The sequence below is a fragment of the Notothenia rossii genome, assembly GCF_949606895.1.
Source record: "Notothenia rossii genome assembly, chromosome: 6".
In the NCBI taxonomy this organism is placed as follows: Eukaryota; Metazoa; Chordata; class Actinopteri; order Perciformes; family Nototheniidae; genus Notothenia; species Notothenia rossii.
Genome location: NC_136909.1, coordinates 22,325,254 through 22,346,553, shown reverse-complemented (window position 1 = coordinate 22,346,553; position 21,300 = coordinate 22,325,254). Strand labels below are relative to the sequence as shown.

Here is a 21,300-nt window from a genome sequence, read left to right as displayed (position 1 = left end):
AATGGGGACTTGAGGCCACCATTAAAATCATTTTATATCTCTTTTTACAAGATCTATATATTTTTTTTGGGTAACATTCCATAAATAGCTGTAAATGTTGAGCCTTAAATGTAATAAACATTGTATTCTATTGTATACTAATCTAATACAAACCACCTGCAAACCGTGCAAGGTTTTGAATATGCATATGTAAACACATTCTCTCTCGTTTTTCCAGTTGGTGGGCGTGTGAACCGGGAACTGACGTACACACGACAGAATATAGGCGAGGAGGCCATGTTTAACCCTCAGCTGATGATCCAGACGCCGCGGGAGGACGGAGCAAATGTTTTAACAGTGGACGCGCTCCTACAGCACCTGGAGTCAGCTCTCCGAGCCAGCAGAGTTCATGTTTACCTTTATAACAGGTAACTCACTTCTCAATCATGTCTACCTGTGTTCCAGCTTTGCCTGATGTCTGTATGTCTTCATCATAAAAGCATCAAATATTCCACTTATGGACAATTGAAATTGACTTTATTAAAACACAAGTATTTCTCAAAGGGCGATTTAATGAAATCAAATAAAGTATTCCCACAACAAATACATGAAGCTCTCAGTTTGTAGTTTCCGGCATTGTTGTATTGCATTGGACTGCTTTCAAATAATCGGACACCTTTCCAGCCAATATTTGTCCTTGTACAGAATATATTGGACATACAGCAGCGTACCTGGATTCAGCTGCTTTTTTCAAGCAATTCCTCATAATGATGAAATAAGTTTTTTTTTTTATTTGCTCAGTCTAGCCTAAGGGGGCTCATGATGTTCTTCTTTTCTCCTTTTCAGACAATGGAAATTAGAAAACTTGTGCTACAAATCAGGAGAACTAGTCACAGAAAGTCATTTGGACCAGGTAAGGTTTAAATGATTAACTTAGTATTACTGTCTGCAATATATTGAAACATGACCATCTTTTGGTCTTTCCTGTATACACTTCCTGTTGTTAATGTGTGTGAAACCTGCTGTGTGTGGGCCATGTGTGTGTCCAATTAGATCATAGAAAAGCTACACCCCTGCCTCATCATCACCCCTTTGGACTGTTTCTGGGAGGGAGCCAAGCTCCAGTCTGGAATGGTCTATCTACCGTAAGTACCAACATGTCCTTTTTACCAAACAAAATCTGTATTTTAAGATGTGTCAGCACAATCAAAACAGACTGATTTCTTTCAAGGTCAAATTTCTGGTAATATGGCCAAATAATCGATTCTAAGAATCCTAATTTGGCACACATAAGCTCTTGTTACTGTAAGGCAAACTGATTTAAATGATGTCTTTGACCGCTGATGTCATGAGTTATGGATATGGAATTATTGTATAAGGTTATATTATACAGACATGTTCAGGAAAGGAGGAGATCTGGATCTCTAGATCCTGTTTTTACCCCTTTAGTAGAAGCTGCCGAAACAGGATCAATCCATCCACCAAAGAGGACCAAGAGTGTGTGTGCACATGTGTGTTGTGTGTGTGTCGTCCCCTCTGAAGGCTCTATTGTAGTGTTGGCTGGCATGCGTATCGCTGGCAGTAGTTTCTCTCCAGCCCTGGGCCTCACACCATTGTCTGCCCCTTCTGTTGCTAATGGCCTGCTGCTACAGTAATACTCAGCAGGTGTGTGTGTGTGTGTGTGTGTGTGTGTGTGTGTGTGTGTGTGTGTGTGTGTGTGTGTGTGTGTGTGTGTGTGTGTGTGTGTGTGTGTGTGTGTGTGTGTGTGTGTGTGTGTGTGTGTGTGTGTGTGTGTGTGTGTGTGTGTGTGTGTGTGTGTGTGTGTGTGTGTGTGTGTGTGTGTGTGTGTGTGTGTGTGTGTGTGTGTGTGTGTGTGCGCCATTTTCACCAGTGCATACATGTGTGTAGTGGACATGTGAAAGTATATCAGTGTGAGTCATCTGTATAATCAAAGTGTGTGTGTGTCCCAAATGGTAAATAAGGTTTTTACTATGTTCTGGTTGGGAGGCTGGGAATAATAACCCAAGCCTGGTTAAGCACGTACAATGTGGTCTGAATGACACAGAGAGAGAGATTCAGAGAAAGGGAGATTGGAATGTGTTAGGCTTAGAGAGACAAGGACTGGTTTGGAGAAGGAATTCAGTACTGTGCCATTGCATCATGGGAATGTGTCTCTTATATTGTTTTCTGTCACCTAGCAAGAAAGATATTAATTTATTTTTTGTCTGAGGTAAATTTAGAGGCGATAACACCTGACAAATGCATTCCAGCCTCGAACACTGATGTCCTAAAATACACATCCAACACATGATAGCAACAAAATAAGAACGAATATTCTTTCGGATCTAATTGGCCAAGGAATTTGCCTTTTTTTCACAGAAAGATGTAACTATTGTAGATAAACATTAATTTTGTAGATGTATCTAATGTGTTCGCCCTTAAAGGACAATTCCAGCTTACTTTTTACAGTTGTATTAATCATCTCCAATATGATAATAACTAACTATCTAACTAACAAGAAGTACTAGTGCTCAATAAGGTACAGAAACACAGCATCTTAAAACATGGTTGTAGTAACGATAAAACAGTATTCTTGTTTACTTTTACCTTTTGCAGAGGTAAAGACCCTCTTCAGTGGACCAACTTTGACCCAAAGGAGTTCCTTGAGGATTTGCGAAAAGCTAATTTCCCAGTGGATGGTTTTGAGGAGATGTTGGAAAAGGCAGATGTTGGACACGGCTACATGGATAGGCCCTGTTTAAACCCTGCTGACCCCGACTGCCCCCTCACTGCGCCCAATAAGAACTCAACCAAGGTAGGCGCACATATTGGATCAAGCTTTAGGCTCTTAATATATGTGTACACATGCAACATTTATATCTTTGGTAAAACATAAAGTCTTGGGTTTGAGACAAGCTGCTGACAGGTATTTTTCTCGCCTGTTGCTTTTATTGCACCAGCCATTCGATGTGGCGAGGGCTCTGAGTGGAGGCTGCCATGGTCTATCCAGGAAGTACATGCACTGGCAGGAGGAGCTGATCGTAGGAGGGACCACCAAGAACGGCAGCGGACCCCTGCTCAGGTAACATACCCAAACTTACACATACACACCCTCATAAACACTGCTGTGATCCCTGCAGGGCTTATTCTGGAAAGAGTGTGCGTTTTTTGTTTCTTTTATGCTCTCGGAAACGGCACATGCATGCATGCGTGTGCACGGTGTGCTGTAAATCTTGCAGTCATTAGCAGATTCCATTGAAATCTTAGAGCTCCAGCTGTTCCTGCTAAGCTCTGCGCTCTGCTTGGACTCTACCCTTACATATAGACTCATGTACACACACACACACACACACACACACACACACACACACACACACACACACACACACACACACTGTGATCTATTGCCTGGCAAGTTTGTCCAAATATACAGTGATTTTGGGTACATGTACTTCTCTCCAGCACCAGCTCCAGGAATACGATTAGAGATACTTAATGTACACATTTGTATGTGTGCAATACGCTGTATGCCCTTCATTACAAAACACATAACATTGAGTCAATGCCACAAACACAGGAATAAAAAGCATGCAAATGTTATCAATCATAAGAAGCGGAGAGATTTACAACTATCCAAATGAGCCGCTTAATAATATTACATTACATTACATTACATTGCATTTAGCTGACGCTTTTATCCAAAGCGACTTACAATAAGTGCATTCGACCAGGAAGATACAACCTTTAAGAAAACAGAATCATATAAGTACATCAGGTTTCATAGAGCCAAACATTTCAAGTGCTACTCAACTGGCATTTAGAAAGCCAGCCCTTTATTAGTATATAAGTGCTTTGTTAGTAATTCTATCGCTCGAAGTGGAGTCTAAAGAGATGAGTTTTCAGTTTGCGTCGGAAGATGTGTAAGCTATCTGCTGTCCTGATTTCAATGGGGAGCTCATTCCACCATTTTGGAGCCAGGATAGCAAACCCACGTGTTTTTGCTGACGGGAACTTGGGTCCCCCTCGCAGTGCGGGTGCAGCGAGCTGTTTGGCTGACGCAGAGCGGAGTGCACGTGCTGGGGTGTACGGTTTAACCATGTCCTGGATGTAGGAAGGGCCAGATCCATTCACAGCATGGTACGCGAGTACCAGTGTCTTGAAGTGGATTCTAGCAGTTACTGGAAGCCAGTGAAGGGAGCGGAGGAGCGGTGTGGTGTGGGAGAATTTGGGAAGGTTGAAGACCAGACGAGCCGCTGCATTCTGGATGAGCTGCAGAGGTCGGATGGCACATGCAGGTAGACCAGCCAGGAGGGAGTTGCAGTAGTCTAGGCGTGAGATGACGAGAGCCTGGACCAGAATCTGCGCTGATGTCTGGGTCAGCTGGGGACGTATCCTCCTGATGTTGTAAAGCGTGTATCTGCAGCAGCGGGTTGTAGCAGCGATGTTTGCAGTGAAGGACAATTTGTTATCTAGGACCACACCCAGATTCCTTGCAGTCTGAGTCGGGGAAACAACAGAGGTGCCGATGTTGATTGTTAGGTCAAGAGTGGGACAATCTTTTCCCGGAAGGAAGAGCAGTTCAGTCTTGTCAAGGTTGAGCTTGAGGTGATGAGCAGACATCCACCGAGAGATGTCTGCTAGGCAAGCAGAGATGCGTGCGACGACCTGGGTCTCTGAGCGGGGAAAGGACAGAATTAGTTGGGTGTCGTCAGCGTAGCAGCGTAGCAGTGGTTAATAATAGTGGCTTAATAATATGAAATTGCAAAGTTTGCACATGCATTTACACACAAAGGCAAACCCCCAAACACATTTACACGCATACTGGTCCCAGAGTACAGTGGGGTGCGTTGTTTGTTTGGTGGTTGTTTTTTTCCTTGGCAAGATTGGGTCATTAGTGTGTGTGTGTGTGTGTGTGTGTGTGTGTGTGTGTGTGTGTGTGTGTGTGTGTGTGTGTGTGTGTGTGTGTGTGTGTGTGTGTGTGTGTGTGTGTGTGTGTGTGTGTGTGTGTGTGTGTGTGTGTGTGTGTGTGTGTGTGTGTGTGTGTGTGTGTGTGTGTGTGTGTGTGTGTGTGTGTGTGTGTGTGTGTGTGTGTGTGTGTGTGTGTGGTTTAGTTGCTCAGTCCACTGAGCTGTTAGTGCTGGCACTAAATTCCTACATCTTGTTTACTAACTGCCACCATTACTGTGATTATCCGCATAATACAGAGATCGCATTCATAAAGAGAACGACGAGCTAATCCTAGCTCATTTGGCTTCTAAAATTTGACAATTTGAAATCATCTTCTGTTTTTTCAGTGTTTTCAAATGTTTCTTTAAATTACTTATACATCTTATATAGTAATGTCCTAATGTATGCACCATGATGGTGCATTCCTCATTACACTGGATACCAGCAGTTGAGTGAGGGGTGGGAATTAATCAGCATCTGCGTCCTCCTGCTCCCTTTTGGACACTATTATTATTTTTATTATTTTGTTAAAATGTATTTTTGTTAAATATATATATATTGTTGAATATATAAAATATTGTTTGACAATTTGCATTAAAAAACAAATTAAAATTAAAAAAACTGTGTTCTACCAATACGGTATTCTGTTTGTGAAGCTGACAATTGATCGGCCCGACCAAGCAAGGAGGCAGAGGGAGAACGTCCAAATACAACCCGGTGTGGGCATTTATTCATCCTTGACACATGATTCACAGCCTCAATATTGCTGTCCACCTGAACACAGTCGGCAACCACAAGGATTTCACACCCACACTAACAAGCAAACAGAACCTAAATACACACAGAGACTAATCAAACCAACAAGACACAGGTGAGGGGGGAGGAGACAACACAGGGCACCAGGTGACCACAATCACCAGTAACAGACAAGACGGGAGGGGGAACACTTTTCAAAATAAAACAAGAAACAGAGACAGACAAACTAAAACATAGACTGATCGTGACAAATAGATGCATAAATGACATGTATATTCACATTCTTCCTGTGCCATGTTTTAGTGTAGAACAGATCAATATACTTCGCCAAATATGAAGCTATATTATCCGTAACGGAAGCCGAGATCTATGGCCCCAGAGATCGCCTTAATTTTTTTTTTTATATATGTTTTTATTTCAAAATCTGTTCAAAATAAAGATGGAAATGAAATGAACAGTGGTTTTGTGGCGGTTCTGTTCTGAGGATAGTGATTGTTATTAAAAAGTATTGTTTTATCAGATGAATAAAGATGGAAACGCAAGCCCAAGAGACTAGGTGCATTATATAATGCCAAGTGGTTTATTTTTTGTTCTATAAATGGATAAGTGGTTGTTTGAAGCAAACATTAAAATATGTTTCTTTGCGCTCTGGAAAATTGTTATGTGAAAAGCACAATCCATAAGCCAGCGGATCACCTTCAGATCTTCCCTTGTAAACATTATGTTGTCAGTCAAAGCTTGCACCTCATTAACCTCTGTATTTTTGACCTTCCTTTTTTATCCCTTTCATATTTTTCCTCCCTCTCCCTGTGTCACCCTCCCTCCTTCCCTCCTTTCCAGTGCCCAAGCCTTACAGACCATGTTCCAGCTGATGACTCCCAAGCAGATGTTTGAGCACTTTCGTGGCTATGAGGAGGTTTCCCACATCAACTGGAATGAAGAAAAGGCTGCAGCTATACTGGAAGCCTGGCAGAGGAAATACTCTGAGGTAAGGGACCAAAGCACTCAGAAACTAGAGAGAGACACATCCATAAAAGGGAAAATAAATCTACCCTAAATCCTCTACAACCACATTGTAAATCTAAGACCGGATACAGGTGAACATGGAAAGGCCCCATCCAAAGCCAGGGCCCCTGATAGATACTAGAATCACTGTTGGTGTGTGGTATAGGCCTATAGCTTTCCTCTCACTCCTCAGTAGAGAGGAGCAATAGAGCAGGGTGAGCATGTCTGGAATACATTAAGGGAGGGCTGGATATCTCTCTCTCCCTCTCTCTCCCTCTCTCTCCTTCTCTCCCGCGCTCTTGCTCTCTAACTCTTTAACTCATGTACAAACACACATGCAAACACACTCAAAAGTGCACACACAATCTCTTTCCCAGCTGTGGCCCCATTGGTGGCTCATGTGTGACATCATCTTGTCTTTGTTTTGGGGGCCCCAACCTCTGTTCAACATGGTGTGACCTTGTGTGTGTGTGTATCTGTGTGTGTGCGCCATTTATCTTGGGGCCCAGAGACCACTGATGGATAGTAGAGAGGTGTGATTGTTTATCAGAACTCAGTGTTTATTATAGCAGTCATCGAAGAAATAAAAGATGCCAAAAAGTCTTACTATGTCTATGAGTTTGTGTTAATGTGTTTGTGATGTGTATTACTCTATGGTTAGGCGTGTCTGTTAGGATAGTATGTGCATGCATGTCAGTATGTGCCTTACACATGTGCGAATTCACACATGGGTGCAAAAGTGTGTGTGATCTAGTGTGTGTTTCCTAATGTGTGTCAGCCAGCATAGCTCCCCACTGAGCAGTAACTGCAGTTCAGTGTTGATCAATGAGCAGGAGAGGATGGGTCATGGTACTGTCTGCAGATTCTTCCAAATGCTTCCTACAACAGAGGCAGAGCTTGATACTTAGGGCTGCTGTGTGGTTTTGAGTGATATTTACTTATTCTATACCAAAAACAGGTCCTTATACACTGCAGGTATTATTAATTGTTTGTCTATACACAGCTCTATTTTTGCTATTGCGAAATACTGCGAATTGCTTCCAATGCGCTTTCCAGTTTTGCAAAGTTTTGATCCGTTCCTATTTGTGTCTGGGTTTGTTAGTGTGTTTAGTTGTACTTTTTTTTGTCTCATATCTTACCTTTTCAATTGATTTAGTTATATTTATTGTTGCTGGTTTTGGTTTAATTGTATGAAAAGTGCTACGGTGCATTTTTGTTCTCTAAATTAGTCAGCTATACCCATTTAGGTTATATTAAGAAGGGCCATTTCACAAAGAGAGGGAACATTTTATTAAACTTGGTTCTGCAGAGACCGGCACTGATTTTTTTAATTTAAAAAAATAGAATGAGAAAAAGTAAAAGGTTAACACAATATTTGCCCATCTAAGAACTTTGGCTGATTATCTTTTAACCTGACTGTGAGCATTTGTAGAGCTGCCGATGCACTGAGCGTAAATCAACCTCCAGTTTGTTGTTTCATGTTATACCAAATGTCTTATTTGCCTTGGAAGTTTGTTTAATTATTTCTTATATCTCCATCAATGCATGACTATTTATTTTAAACCTTCTCTTCAGTAATTGTTCTATCTCTATCTCTGTTTTCCTCTCTCTTTGTAGGCGGTGCTGCAGAGTGTTGCAGCAAATTCGTCTCAGAAGGTCTTGTCTTTCACCTCCACCACTCTGGAAGATATTCTCAAGTCTTTCTCGGACATCAGCGTCATCCGTGTGGCCAGTGGATATCTGCTTATGGTGAGAACAGAGCCAGAGAAAAGACATAATACATTTTCAAATACACTTTCTATTTGGATAATGGATTTTGTATAAAGCTTTGAGCAGCTAATGTGTAGGCTTAGATTGAGGAAAACACAAGTTAAAAAAGAAGGGTAGATGTTTGATGATTAACCTAACCTTGTAATAAGTTGACTTAATCTTTGATTTCTTGTTTGGTGTATGTCCCAGCTGGCCTATGCGTGCCTTACCATGCTACGGTGGGACTGTGCCAAGTCTCAGGGGGCTGTTGGGCTGGCGGGGGTCTTGCTGGTGACACTGTCAGTGGCAGCTGGCCTCGGCCTCTGCTCTCTCCTGGGCATTTCCTTCAATGCTGCCACCACACAGGTAACTCACATCATTTTTCATGATTAACACAATGAGATCAAATGTTTATCAGTGTCATTTGACATCCCGTGATTATATAAATCATTAAAAAATTGTCAACGGTTTGTTTCTGACTGCTTTGCACTATGTTACTATCCACAAAAAAATGTAACATTAATTAGTAGGGTAATACTTACAACATGTAACAGTTTGTTGACTAGAAACTAAAAACATTCAACATTTATTTGGCTTTTGGAGCTCATGAATTGTGTGTGTGTGTGCTACAGGTGCTACCCTTCCTGGCTCTTGGTGTTGGAGTGGACGATGTTTTCCTCCTCGCTCATGCCTTCAGTGAGACCGGACAGAACAAGAGGATCCCATTCGAGGTGAGGCGAACATCCAAACTGTTCCTTACCCCCTCTGCTGTCTTATCTCCAAAATAGAAGAATGTGTGAAAGCGTGTCTGTGCCTGTGATGTAAGATCAAACAACCTGTGCCACACACTCAGTCCGCTTATCTAAGAAATGCTCAATATTAAATATTTCCCTTTTTTGATTAATGAAAAGCGACCAAAGAGGGATAAATTCAATCATAAATCAAAAGTGTTTCTCACAAGTAGCTCAAGGCATATACAGTTAAACACTGGCAGAAACCTGCTTTTTCAAAAGGGTAAATAGAGTAGGTATCTGCAACCTCACCTGGGTATGTGCCTGTGTGTGTTTTTTTTTTTTTTTTGGAACGGAATAACTTTATCTCCAGAAAGGGGAAAACACAGGCAAGTATTTGCTTGCTTTTGTTTCCCCCTGTTACTCTCCCCTTCTAGCCCTTGTCACTATGCCTCCTTCATCCCTCAACTTCCTTTGTGTGGTTAAGATAAAAAACTAAACAGAGCTGAACCTGATCTGTCCTGTCTAACACACACACACACACACACACACACACACACACACACACACACACACACACACACACACACACACACACACACACACACACACACACACACACACACACACACACACACACACACACACACACACACAGAAACACACACACACACACACACACACACACACACACACACACACACACACACACACACACACACACACAGAAACACACACACCTACAAGCACTCCCTGTGTGGTCGTCGTGCACGTCCTTAAGTCTTAACACTGATGCTGCCAAACCTTAAAGGGGTGTACATGCTTATCACTAAATATATATATAAAAAAAGCAAAGAGTTAAGTCAATCATCAGTCATGATTACAATGATAATCCATTTATTTCCTTAAGTCTTCAAACAGAAGTAGACGTGCCCAGGTGGATTATTTAAGAGCACTTCAGGGCTTAAAGAAACACTGCAATCACTGTCGCTGCAATCACTGTCAGTCATATCGGTGTTATGATAATTGAAAGTAATCTCAAGTATTACACGTTTGCCTTTGGCTATCATGGCCTTTCCTTTAATCTCTCTCTCTCTCTCCTATCTTTCAGGATCGTACAGGGGAGTGTCTGAAGAGGACAGGGGCCAGCGTGGCTCTAACCTCCATCAGCAACGTCACCGCTTTCTTCATGGCAGCCCTCATCCCCATCCCAGCGCTCAGAGCCTTCTCTCTACAGGTATATACAATAGTTCATGTGTGTTTTTGTGTGTATGTTAGAGAGATAAGTCGAGGGGGGCCACTCTCTCACTAACAGTGTTGTTCCAGTCCTCATTGGCTCCAGATTTTTCCAGACAGTTGTTTTATTGATTTCTTTCATCAAACTGAAAGGCTGTGTATTTATGTGTGTTTGAGGCATAGTGTGTGTTTTGATAAATCCAACCCTCCCTCTCCCTCTTTGAGGCTGTTTAGTGGGGGCCCGGTGTCTGTCCAAATTGTGGCTGGGGTCCAGTGAATACCACTGCATGTTTGTGTGTGTACTTGCATATCCGTGTGTGTGTGTGTGTGTGTGTGTGTGTGTGTGTGTGTGTGTGTGTGTGTGTGTGTGTGTGTGTGTGTGTGTGTGTGTGTGTGTGTGTGTGTGTGTGTGTGTGTGTGTGTGTGTGTGTGTGTGTGTGTGTGTGTGTGTGTGTGTGTGTGTGTGTGTGTGTGTGTGTGTGTGTGTGTGGAGGGGAGCTTAGACTTTTCTAACATCTGTCAGTCATTATAGACGTCACCAGAACAGCAAAAAGAGATGTCTGACAAAATGCCTCCAATAATCACCAAATGAATACAAACACTCACTCAATCAGAGAGATACATACTGTAAAGAGAACGCAATAACAGTAAAAACATTTGAAGATGCCTATATTAAGGCTGAGTCTTTCCAGCTGCATGAGAACTAGACGGAAAATATATGATAGATTTTAAAAACAGAATATAAACAAATAAGTTTGCCGAAACGGGTTTGACAGAAATATCAGCTTGGTGATAGATTCAATGTTAGATTTATAATATTGGGCCATTGCCCAATATTATAAATGAATTATTTGTTATCCAATTTAAGAACATTTCTGATTATACTAATTTCTTTCAGTCCAATTAGTTTTTTTTAAATCTTTTGTGTTTTATTTCAGATTAAAACAAATGTCTGCCTCCCTTCTTGGTCTTTGCACAGTATGTGGTGTAAGGCCGTCTAATAATTAGTTGCTGCAACCGAAGTAAAGATAAAGGGGGTGTTAAATAGGTTCAATTTATTGGGGGTAGTGGTGGACTATAGAAAGGTTTTTAGGCTAAATATTTACATATAATTAGTTTATTGTGTAGTTGTAATTACCTTACAGGGTAAACATTAAAAGCTTGCAAAAATATTTTGTCAACTACCAGAAGTGGAAAATAAATCTTTATAAAACATATTGGTCAAAAAAACACTCACAAAGAACTAATTCAAAAGTCGATTTCAAAATGTTTTGAGAAGTGTTAATATGAAAGGTATTATTGGTTTCATATATGCCTTTATTTTCAGTGTACATTCATACCCCTGACTTCCCACTTTGACATACATTCACACACACAAGCCAACATACCCATGCTCACACAGTGTAGATGTCCCCACAGTGAGTACAATATTAGCATGTGTGGATGGATGGCTTTAGTACAGCGAGTTGGTCAAACATGATCCATTTACCCCATGGCTCTAATCCATGCAGCCTCGTTATGCACTCAAATACACACACTTGGAAACAGGCACACATACATACATAACACACACACAAATGCACATAGTATGCATACTTTACACTTGTGGTTTCGTGACTGGTTGAGAGCTTGCAGTGATGCAGATATTTATGCTGATACATATCTTTATTATGGAACACACACACACACACACACACACACACACACACACACACACACACACACACACACACACACACACACACACACACACACCCGTAATCAGTCCTACTCACCTCTCAGCCTTGATAAAATGTGTGTTAGTATGTGCATGTGTCTCTTTATCAGTATTAAGCACTTCCTGTGATCGACTCCTCCATAGATGAATGTCTCGCTCTTTCGTTCTTTTTGAAATGTTCTTACTTTCATCAGTATGAACAAAAACACATGATCTTTATCCAGATAACACTAAATTACACATTCATGCACCGAGGACAGATGTTATGATACATCTCCCTGTGTGTGTGTGTGTGTGTGTGTGTGTGTGTGTGTGTGTGTGTGTGTGTGTGTGTGTGTGTGTGTGTGTGTGTGTGTGTGTGTGTGTGTGTGTGTGTGTGTGTGTGTGTGTGTGTGTGTGTGTGTGTGTGTGTGTGTGTGTGTGTGTGTGTGTGTGTGTGTGTGTGTGTGTGTGTGTGTGTGTGTGTGTGTGTGTGTGTGTGTGTGTGTGTGTGTGTGTGTGTTCCAAAGGAGAATTCATTGTTCTACTCTACTTACAGAGGCTTTGTGTCTCGTGTTCCCCTACCTTATTGTTGACTGAATCTTGAGCTAAGGAATGAGGGGGGGCAGGGATGTGTGTGTCTGGTTGGCGTAAGGTGTGGTTAAAGTAGGAGGCTGCACAGTTTTTTAACATTGCAGTAGATACATGTGTGTATGTGCATTTTTCAGTGTGAGTGTGTTAAGGGTGTGTGTTGTCTGTACAGCCGCAGCGCCTGCTCATCACCTCAGGCCCCGCGGGCCTCTGGCTCCTCGGGTGGTCTGAGTGTGTGTGTCTGAGTGTGTGTCTGTGCGTAGTGGTCTGGCAACGACGCAAGATCCAGATTGTACGCTAAACCAACCCATCCCCCACCCTATGCTCCAGTGGACCACCTTCAAATACTTAACCACAACACTGCACTGGCTTCTATTACACACACACTCACACTCACACACGCACACAGGAATTGTTTGTATTTAGGCACTCTTTTGCCTTGATTGATATTGTGTTATTTTAAGGCATATTTAGGTTTCCCACTGTTTGAAGCCTGTACTTGTGCATGAACGGAAATGCAACAGGAATGGAGATTTCAATTAAATTTGACTCGTATATATCAAGCAATTCACACACACAAAAGATCATCAACAGTCCATTCAAAATAGTGATAAAAGCTACTTTTTCCATAACATGCCTTTGTGTGTTTCCTGCAGGCTGCGGTGGTGGTGGTGTTTAACTTTGCCATGGTGCTGCTCATCTTCCCCGCCATCCTCAGCATGGACCTCTACCGACGAGAAGACAGACGTTTCGACATATTCTGCTGCTTTTACAGGTGTGTGCTCAAACTTTTTTACACTCATGTCTATGCTCTTCTTTTCATTATTCTTCCATAAAAGGTTGACTCTGATCAGACCAAGAATAGTACTTACTTCTTAAGTTGTCTTGACTGTGTTTTCATCAGTCTTTTTTTATACTTAACCAGGCTGCCTACCTGCCAGTCTGAGCATGCTTGTTGGCACGGCGATCATACAGATGTGCACTGCACACACACTATTAAATTCCCTCGTCGTGTCTCAGCTCTATATTTTATGCTGTTGGCAGCGAGAGAGAAGAGTGGATTCATAATAACATGGGTCTGATCAAGAACATCTAGAACAGCATAACCTTGAAAGTTTGTATTGTTTTTGAGTGTCCCTCCATGTATTGTCTTTCAAAGCAGTTGATCTGAATGTCTTCTTCCCTGTCTTTATCTCTTCAGTCCCTCTGCCAATCGGGTGATTCAGATCGAGCCTCATGCACACCTGGATGGGGCAGATGAAAGCCACTACAGCCCTCCCCCATCCTATTGTACACCCCCTCCCTCGTATCACACGCCTCCCCCAAACTATAGCAGCCCCCCTCCCTCCTACAGCAGCCATGGCTTTGCCCAGCAGACGCAAATCACCATGCAGTCCACGGTGCAGCTCAGGACAGAGTACGACCCCAGGACCCAGGCCTTCTACACCACGGCTGAGCCAAGTTCGCAAATCTCTGTGCAGCCCATGAACGCAGCTCCAACGAGGAGTAACCCTAACAACGACTATTACAGCAGCAACCCCAGCGGTAGCAGCAGCAGCACCCACGGCAATCTCAACAACAACAGTGGGAGCCGAGGCAATGGGGGGTCTCGAGGTTCTGCCCCCTTCTCCCATCATCATACTGCACCTCCTTCTGCTGCCACGACTCCAACTGCTAGCTCAGCTCCTCAGGGCGATGCACCCACGTCATCTGGCCAGGGCCCGGAGAACAACAGCTCCACACGGGACCTGTTGTCCCAGCACGGAGAACGCTCTCTGGGCCTGCGCTGCCTCGACCCCCCCTGCTCCCGCTGGACCCTGGCCTCTTTTGCTGAGAGACACTATGCTCCATTCCTTCTACAACCAACCACCAAGGTGCGTTTACTGTCTGTGTTTCTGTAGAAAAGAGGGGTAGAGAAAGAATGGGGGAAAAGCTTCTGAGTGAGGCAAGACTGCGCTTGTGCTGATTCACTTTAGTTATAGTTTTAAAGGGGTGGTTAGTCACCAGAGGGAATAGTAGGAGGACATCTGGGGTGGACGTTGTGGTCATGTCCTATCTGAGTCACATATAAGCTGACACACACACTGACTGACCTCAGTCTAGTGGGTGGCCAGTCGTCTCAAAGCCTGCCAGAACTGAAATCATATGGTGCTTGTACTTGACATACTCTTGGTCCTGTCATCACAGTGTCCATATTGCTAAATGGCTTAATCTGCTCATTTGATGCCTTAATCCAATACTAATCATATTGCTGAATGACTTCAATGAAAGTAATGGTTTATTAAAACCTTATTGTTGACCTTCATGGCAACTTTGCTGCATGAACTTGCTTGCATGCAATAGATCAAAGTTGAAACAGGCAGTTTACAACATAGTATTTGGATAGTCATTTTGACTTTCTTTGTATGCTTTTTATTTCAATCTGTACTATAAGCTGACTGCTTGTGTTTCTTGCCATGTCAGACATACACCCAATGTATAAGTTAATTTAAACCAAGTGCCTTGATTTGTGCTCTTTTATCGGATTTATTTCTTATCAACTCTTTTGAATTGTGTGGAACGTGTTGCTAACTAGTACCTCAGATTTTGCACTTTGTCCTTATGTTCTCTTCTTCACTCATTCACAATATGAATGATGGTTTTCAGAAGTAATTAGTTCAAGCTTAAGCTGTCCAGCCTTTACTCCGGGCAGTGATTTGATTGATGATCTCCATCCTTTTCCTCCTGTTTCCAGGTGGTTGTGATTGTGCTGTTCCTCTGCCTGCTGGTAGTCAGTCTGTACGGGACCACCCAGGTGAAGGATGGCCTGGAGTTGACAGACATTGTGCCGAGAGAGACCAGCGAGCATGACTTCATCGGTGCCCAGTTCAAGTTCTTCTCCTTCTACAACATGTATGTGGTGACACAGCAGGCGGAATACCCCAAGAAGCAGCGTCTGCTGCACCAGCTCCACCAGAGGTTCCACACTGTTCGCTACGTGCTGAAGGAGGACAACGGAGAGCTGCCTCACATGTGGCTTCACTACTTCAGGGAATGGCTTCAAGGTAAAATTAAGCTCGATATCTTGTTACCACCTAAACTACACCAAAAGTGGATTGGGTCCCACTAAGAGAAAAATTATCCTTGTGTTCGAACTAGCGGTCAGAGTCCGTGTTAGATCACTTAACCCTAATACTAATGTCACTGTTATTAATTCTTTATTTTATATCACTATTCAAGATAATTCAGGCATGGTAATCATTTACCTTCTCATGAAACAGTTTTGAGATCATAATTTTCTTCTGTTTTGACATGAATCTGCCTGAAACAAGATGTTGGGCAGGGTTTCAGAAGTAGGGGATTGCAGAATTGACACTGGAAGTAGTCTGATTAAAATCACTTGTGTCATCCTTAAGTGGGGTTGATAGAGAAGGAAGTGAGATTAGTACTGCTTCTGCTAGTTTCTGTCATTTTTCGTTCAAATTCATTGGTAATATTTGGCATATAACTATGATGACAAGATTCAGTTTTTGCTGGTTTGTTTGTTGCATTGTCGCCACTGATAGCTCCTAAGAATTGTAAAGTGCCACTGAATAAGAATATTATCTTACACATGTCCACCCAGATTCTCAAATGGGTTTATTATTAGAAAGGAAGTGCTGACTTGCCTGTAACGATAAAACACATTGTGTTAATCTGTGTGTGAGGCGGCTGGGGAACCACACAGAGAGTGTGTGGGTGAGAGAGACAGAACTGTGTCTGATATTGCTCTCTGCAATGGTGGGACAAATTGGAGCCAGACAGGCCAAGGAACGAGACCCAAAACAACATCTCCCACAGACGGACCACAGCATGGGCCTTTGGGGAGAAACGAGAGGAGGGGAGTGATATACATATGGATTAGAGAAGTAGTATAGAAAAGGAGACATATGTTACTGATATAATTCCTAATGATGACTTTGAATCAAAAGCAGCCAATCTTAGGCTTTTGAAGTCTTGTTTGGTGGTTGAGAATGGAGCTGAGTTATCATATTAAATCAATCAGCCTTATTATAGGGTCACGGTTAGGTTGCAGTGTTGTGTTATATTGTCTTGTACTGTTTTGGGTTGCTATGCGTTTGGTTTTCTTTTGAACTCGGCTTTATGAGTATTTTGCAGAGAAGGAATGAAGATAACAGGGTATTTAACCTTTTCAACATCCACACCTAACCAATCTGTCTTGTTGTGGTTTCCTGCAGGTCTCCAGCAGGCATTTGACAGGGACTGGGAGGCCGGGCGCATCACCCAAAACAACTACAGGAATGGCTCTGATGATGGCGTCCTGGCGTACAAGCTGTTGGTGCAGACAGGACGCAGGGAAAAGCCCATTAACTTCAACCTGGTATGCATCTAGGGATAGACTGAAGAGACACTGTATGTATATGCATATTTATGTGTGAATGGGGCTGGAAGAGCCACACCCGGCTTAAAAAAACATCGCTCTCTCTATCCGACTTTTCTCTTTCTTTTTCTCTCTGTGTCTGTCTCCATCTTTTCTCCGTGGTGACTTTACCGAGCCCAGGAATTTAAAGCTCTCACTGGGGCTGCAGCCTTCCTCTGAAAAACCTATTAACTCTTCATTTAAACCATTTGTCCCACTTGCTAGAACTGTGTGTGTGTTTGTGTCTGTGCTTGTGCAGGATCTTGACAGTTTGATGTCTTCCCTTAGCTTTGTTAGTGATTCCAGACACAGTTCATAGTATGAGTGGTTGGATAGCAAAAACGAATCAATTCAAAACAGACAAACTCATTCATGCCCCAATTGTCTACAACTTATTTACTGTGATTCTGTCGTGAATGAAGTTTGAATGGTCAAAATAAACTGAAGTTAACTTCTAAAAAATATGAAACATTTTGCAACATTTACATATCTTTTGGCACATTTTTAGAATTTATAAAGTGAGTTAGTTGGCTAAATAAGTTGAAATGTTTAGTTTTGCTAAAGAGAAATGCTAATTTGTTGCATTTGAACATCAGGCCCCTCTAAAATACTGCCTGAGAAAGTTCAAGCGGTTGCCTTCACAACACTTTTGCTGTCCAGTGTTTTAATGCAGCTACTTTTTGGGTAGAAAAGCCTCCAGATTCCATTACTACTGTACCCACTGCTGTAAATGCAATAATACAACAGAGTAGTTAGCTTAATCATCTGACAAACTCCAGTCCAGCTGTTGAAGTGAGCTCTGTCTCCAGTGGGTTGTTTGATACTGTATATCCAACAATGACACAAATCAAGCTAGAGCAGCCAACGTCTCAGAAAGAGTTCCAGTTGAATCTTGCTTGGTTCCAACAGGGCATTACACACTGTTTATAGTTTAGTGCCACCTAAAAAAAAAAACATAAATAATGCATGGCTGCATTCTTTGGCATGAATAAGTGCAAACAGAAGATAAGAAACTGGAGTAATACAAAAACGAATATTCTTGGCCTGGCTTTCTAAAAACTCCAAACCCAAAACAAGTCCTTTTCAACACTGAGATAATTGTTCTTAAAGATAATTAACTTTGACTTATAGCACCCCTGTGTCTAGTGTTCAATGATATATATGATTTGCGTTGAAGTCATGCATGACTTCTCTGTTTGTGTTTGGCGTTTTCTCTTACCCATTGAGCTCTAATGCAGCAGCAAAAGGCTTTTAGCATCCCTTCCACTAGCTGGCAGGGAGCAGTGGCAGGTTTGGTGTGCGGCCCTGTGACATCACTTCCTGTGCCTGTGAGGGTAGTGTATTTGCCGTGAGGCGTGGGGCCGCCCGCAGAGCTGCCTGAGCTTCCCGTGACAGCTTGAAGACATACAGTTGTTGCGTATCCCGCTGTTAAATTCAATCCAGATCCTCTGGAATCTGGCTCTCTTTCTTGCCCTTCTCTCTCTCCAACTCTCCTTCACCAACTTCTGCTCGCACTACCAGTCTTGCTCTCTCTCTCTGTCCCTTCCTCCCTCCCTTTTCCACCCTCTGTGCTCCACTGCTGTGTCCTCTTTCAATGAGGGGAGCTGAAACACGTGGTTTCTTTGAGTTTGTATGTTTTCAGTGTGTGTTCTGCTTTTATCTGTTGTGCGTGCACTTACAGCAGTAGCTGTTTTCCATGTCTTAAAATGAGGACCAGATCTTTTCCAACCCTGGCAAATTGCAAAGCTAGATGTTTTATTTTGATATGCCACTCCACGGATCGTGCAGAGGTGTTGTGGCTTTGATCTGCTGCTGCTAACATTTCCCTCTGTGCTGGGCGACCATTCGTTCCTTATGACCTTGCTTGAGTCATATGGTAGCTGGTTTTGTGTGTGTATGTGTGCGTGTATAAAGCTCTGGATACAGAAGGGGTTGGGTATGTGGAGAAGGAGGAGGTGGAACGTTTCTTGAAAGTTCCCAGGAAGGCCATGCTAACGCTATCATGAGCTCTTTTTTTCTCAGGGCCTGGTTTGTCAGTGGTGCCCGGCATTCTGGGTACCCGTAGGGGTCAGGAGAAGCAAGTGTGAGCAACATTTGTACAGATGTTGTGTTGTTTTTATAGCTCTACTCCATTTGCCGGGTGGCATTTCCTTCAGTGTTAACAACCAGGTTAACTGCACACAGACGCGCTCAGGGACTCCAGCCAATTTCTTTATTGTTACGCTAGCCTCAACTCAAGCAATTTTCCATCACAAAAATAAACCCTAGTCTTCTCTTCATCCACCTAACCCCTTGAGTCCCGTTTTAACCCCAAAACTCTCCCTGCCTCAGTGAAGGAAAGATTTATGGTTCCTAGAAGGGAGAGTGGCAGAGCGGTGTGTAATAATGGTTTTACCGCTCAGGAGGTAGCAAAGCTAGGCTAAACTTCTCTGGTTCCACATGGGAGGGAGAAAAGTAATGGCCCTTGAGCAAGACAGCCATTCTTGCCTTCCTACTGACCATAGCCGTCACAGCAAATGACACTGACTAAAAACGCTTGGGAACAATCTGCAACCAGACAGAAACACTCAGCGTGGGGTTGGTCTGATTCATTGTGTTTGACTACCCAGCTTTGGTTTGAGATTAACTAGCATATTGATATAGTCTGGGAAAATTACCTTGTTACTAATGTTATAATAATTTGACTTAGTGAATTCAAACAATATCTACAGCTCTGTTAGAAGCTCTGTGAGGTTATTGTTAAAATTCACCCTTTGGGCAACACACGTACATTCTTAGGGGAGCAGTCAGGGGATCACCAAAGTCAGACGCCACATTAGACTGATACATTTCCCACTTTTACAATAAAGACTTGGTACTACATTCAGCTCCGACACCTTCTTCTTTACAGAGAAGTTCAGCAAGGCTTCCTTTAGAAATGTATTCAAGAGTGGTCAGGACATTTGGCCTGAGGTTGGCCAGTCAATATCTTGTGTATGTAAAGGGAGAAGCTGATTCAACATTTTCCATGTTTTAATGTGGCATGATAATTCTGGGAAGCGGTGATGAGAAGTACGGGAATTTTCAGAAAGGCGACCAGTGTTTGACTTGTTGATTTTTCTTTGGTTGGAAAGAGAGAGAAACTAATATTTGACTCTTATTTTGAAAGCTGCTCCGTTCTCTTGCACTCATGCATGTGTATAAGTAAGCATTTCTGTGGTCAGCTCACCTGTAGAATGTTTGGTTAAACATGTCCTATTTCCACAATACCTTTTCCTTTCCAATGTACACTTGGCCGCCGCAATATGATTTTCTTTGCAAGCTCCACCTAATATTTGACCTTAAATGTACTTTTTGCATTTTATATTTATTCCATTTTCAAATGCGGCTTAGTCCTATCTATGTAATGTGAAGGATCTAATTGAAATAAGATGTGTGCAAGTCCTGGTATTTTAAAGAATACAGCAGAATAGAACCTTATTTTCTACATTAGAGTATTATCATTAATTTGTCTCCTTTTGGGTGTTGTAGCTGACTCGTCACAGGCTTGTAGATGCAGATGGGATCATCAACCCCGGGGCATTCTACATCTACCTTACTGCTTGGGTCAGCAATGATCCTGTGGCATACGCCGCCTCGCAGGCCAACATTCGCCCACACCCTCCAGAGTGGCTGCGTGACCGGACCGACATCATGCCCGAGACACGCCTCAGCAGTAAGTCAGAATGTTCGCAGATCATGCAGGAAATCAAAACAGGAAGCCTTATACTGTAATGTAATAAAGTTATTTGACCGAAGAATCGAATTGTCAATGATAATGTTTGCTTAACCAAATGAAGCTAATTTGAACTGATAAGGTTAATACACGGTACACCATAGTTTAACAAATTGCATTTACTGAAATGTTACGCTCAATTTTTTTGGGGGTTAATTTCTCTGGGCTTTTTTGGAGATCCATAAGGCTTCTACTACATGTAAGGTAGTTTACTTTACTGTGCCACTGCGTTGTGTGTTTGTGTATGTGTGAGCTCAGGTTGTAACAACGCACAGGACCAAAACACAACTCACTGTGGTTTTTCTTATGGTGCCTGTGGTGAATGTTATTATCCTGGCTACCATGGGGCCCTACACACACACACACACGCACACACACACACACACACACACACACACACACACACACACACACACACACACACACACACACACACACACACACACACACACACACA

The 21,300-nt window shown here is 42.6% G+C and overlaps 1 protein-coding gene across 3 annotated transcripts in view; it reads left to right on the top strand.

Moving 5' to 3' along the window:
• Positions 1-21,300, top strand: part of ptch1 (patched 1) — a 51,037-nt gene that overhangs the window by 18,001 nt on the left and 11,736 nt on the right. For all 3 annotated transcript variants that reach the window (XM_079690835.1, XM_079690836.1, XM_079690837.1), the window contains 15 exons: positions 218-407; positions 826-892; positions 1,033-1,124; positions 2,596-2,794; positions 2,940-3,061; positions 6,523-6,670; positions 8,305-8,436; positions 8,647-8,802; positions 9,069-9,167; positions 10,279-10,404; positions 13,347-13,465; positions 13,892-14,564; positions 15,425-15,734; positions 16,908-17,050; positions 20,600-20,783. In XM_079690835.1, coding sequence (XP_079546961.1) covers positions 218-407; positions 826-892; positions 1,033-1,124; positions 2,596-2,794; positions 2,940-3,061; positions 6,523-6,670; positions 8,305-8,436; positions 8,647-8,802; positions 9,069-9,167; positions 10,279-10,404; positions 13,347-13,465; positions 13,892-14,564; positions 15,425-15,734; positions 16,908-17,050; positions 20,600-20,783 — 2,760 coding nt within the window. The remainder of the gene's footprint in view (positions 1-217; positions 408-825; positions 893-1,032; positions 1,125-2,595; positions 2,795-2,939; positions 3,062-6,522; positions 6,671-8,304; positions 8,437-8,646; positions 8,803-9,068; positions 9,168-10,278; positions 10,405-13,346; positions 13,466-13,891; positions 14,565-15,424; positions 15,735-16,907; positions 17,051-20,599; positions 20,784-21,300) is intronic.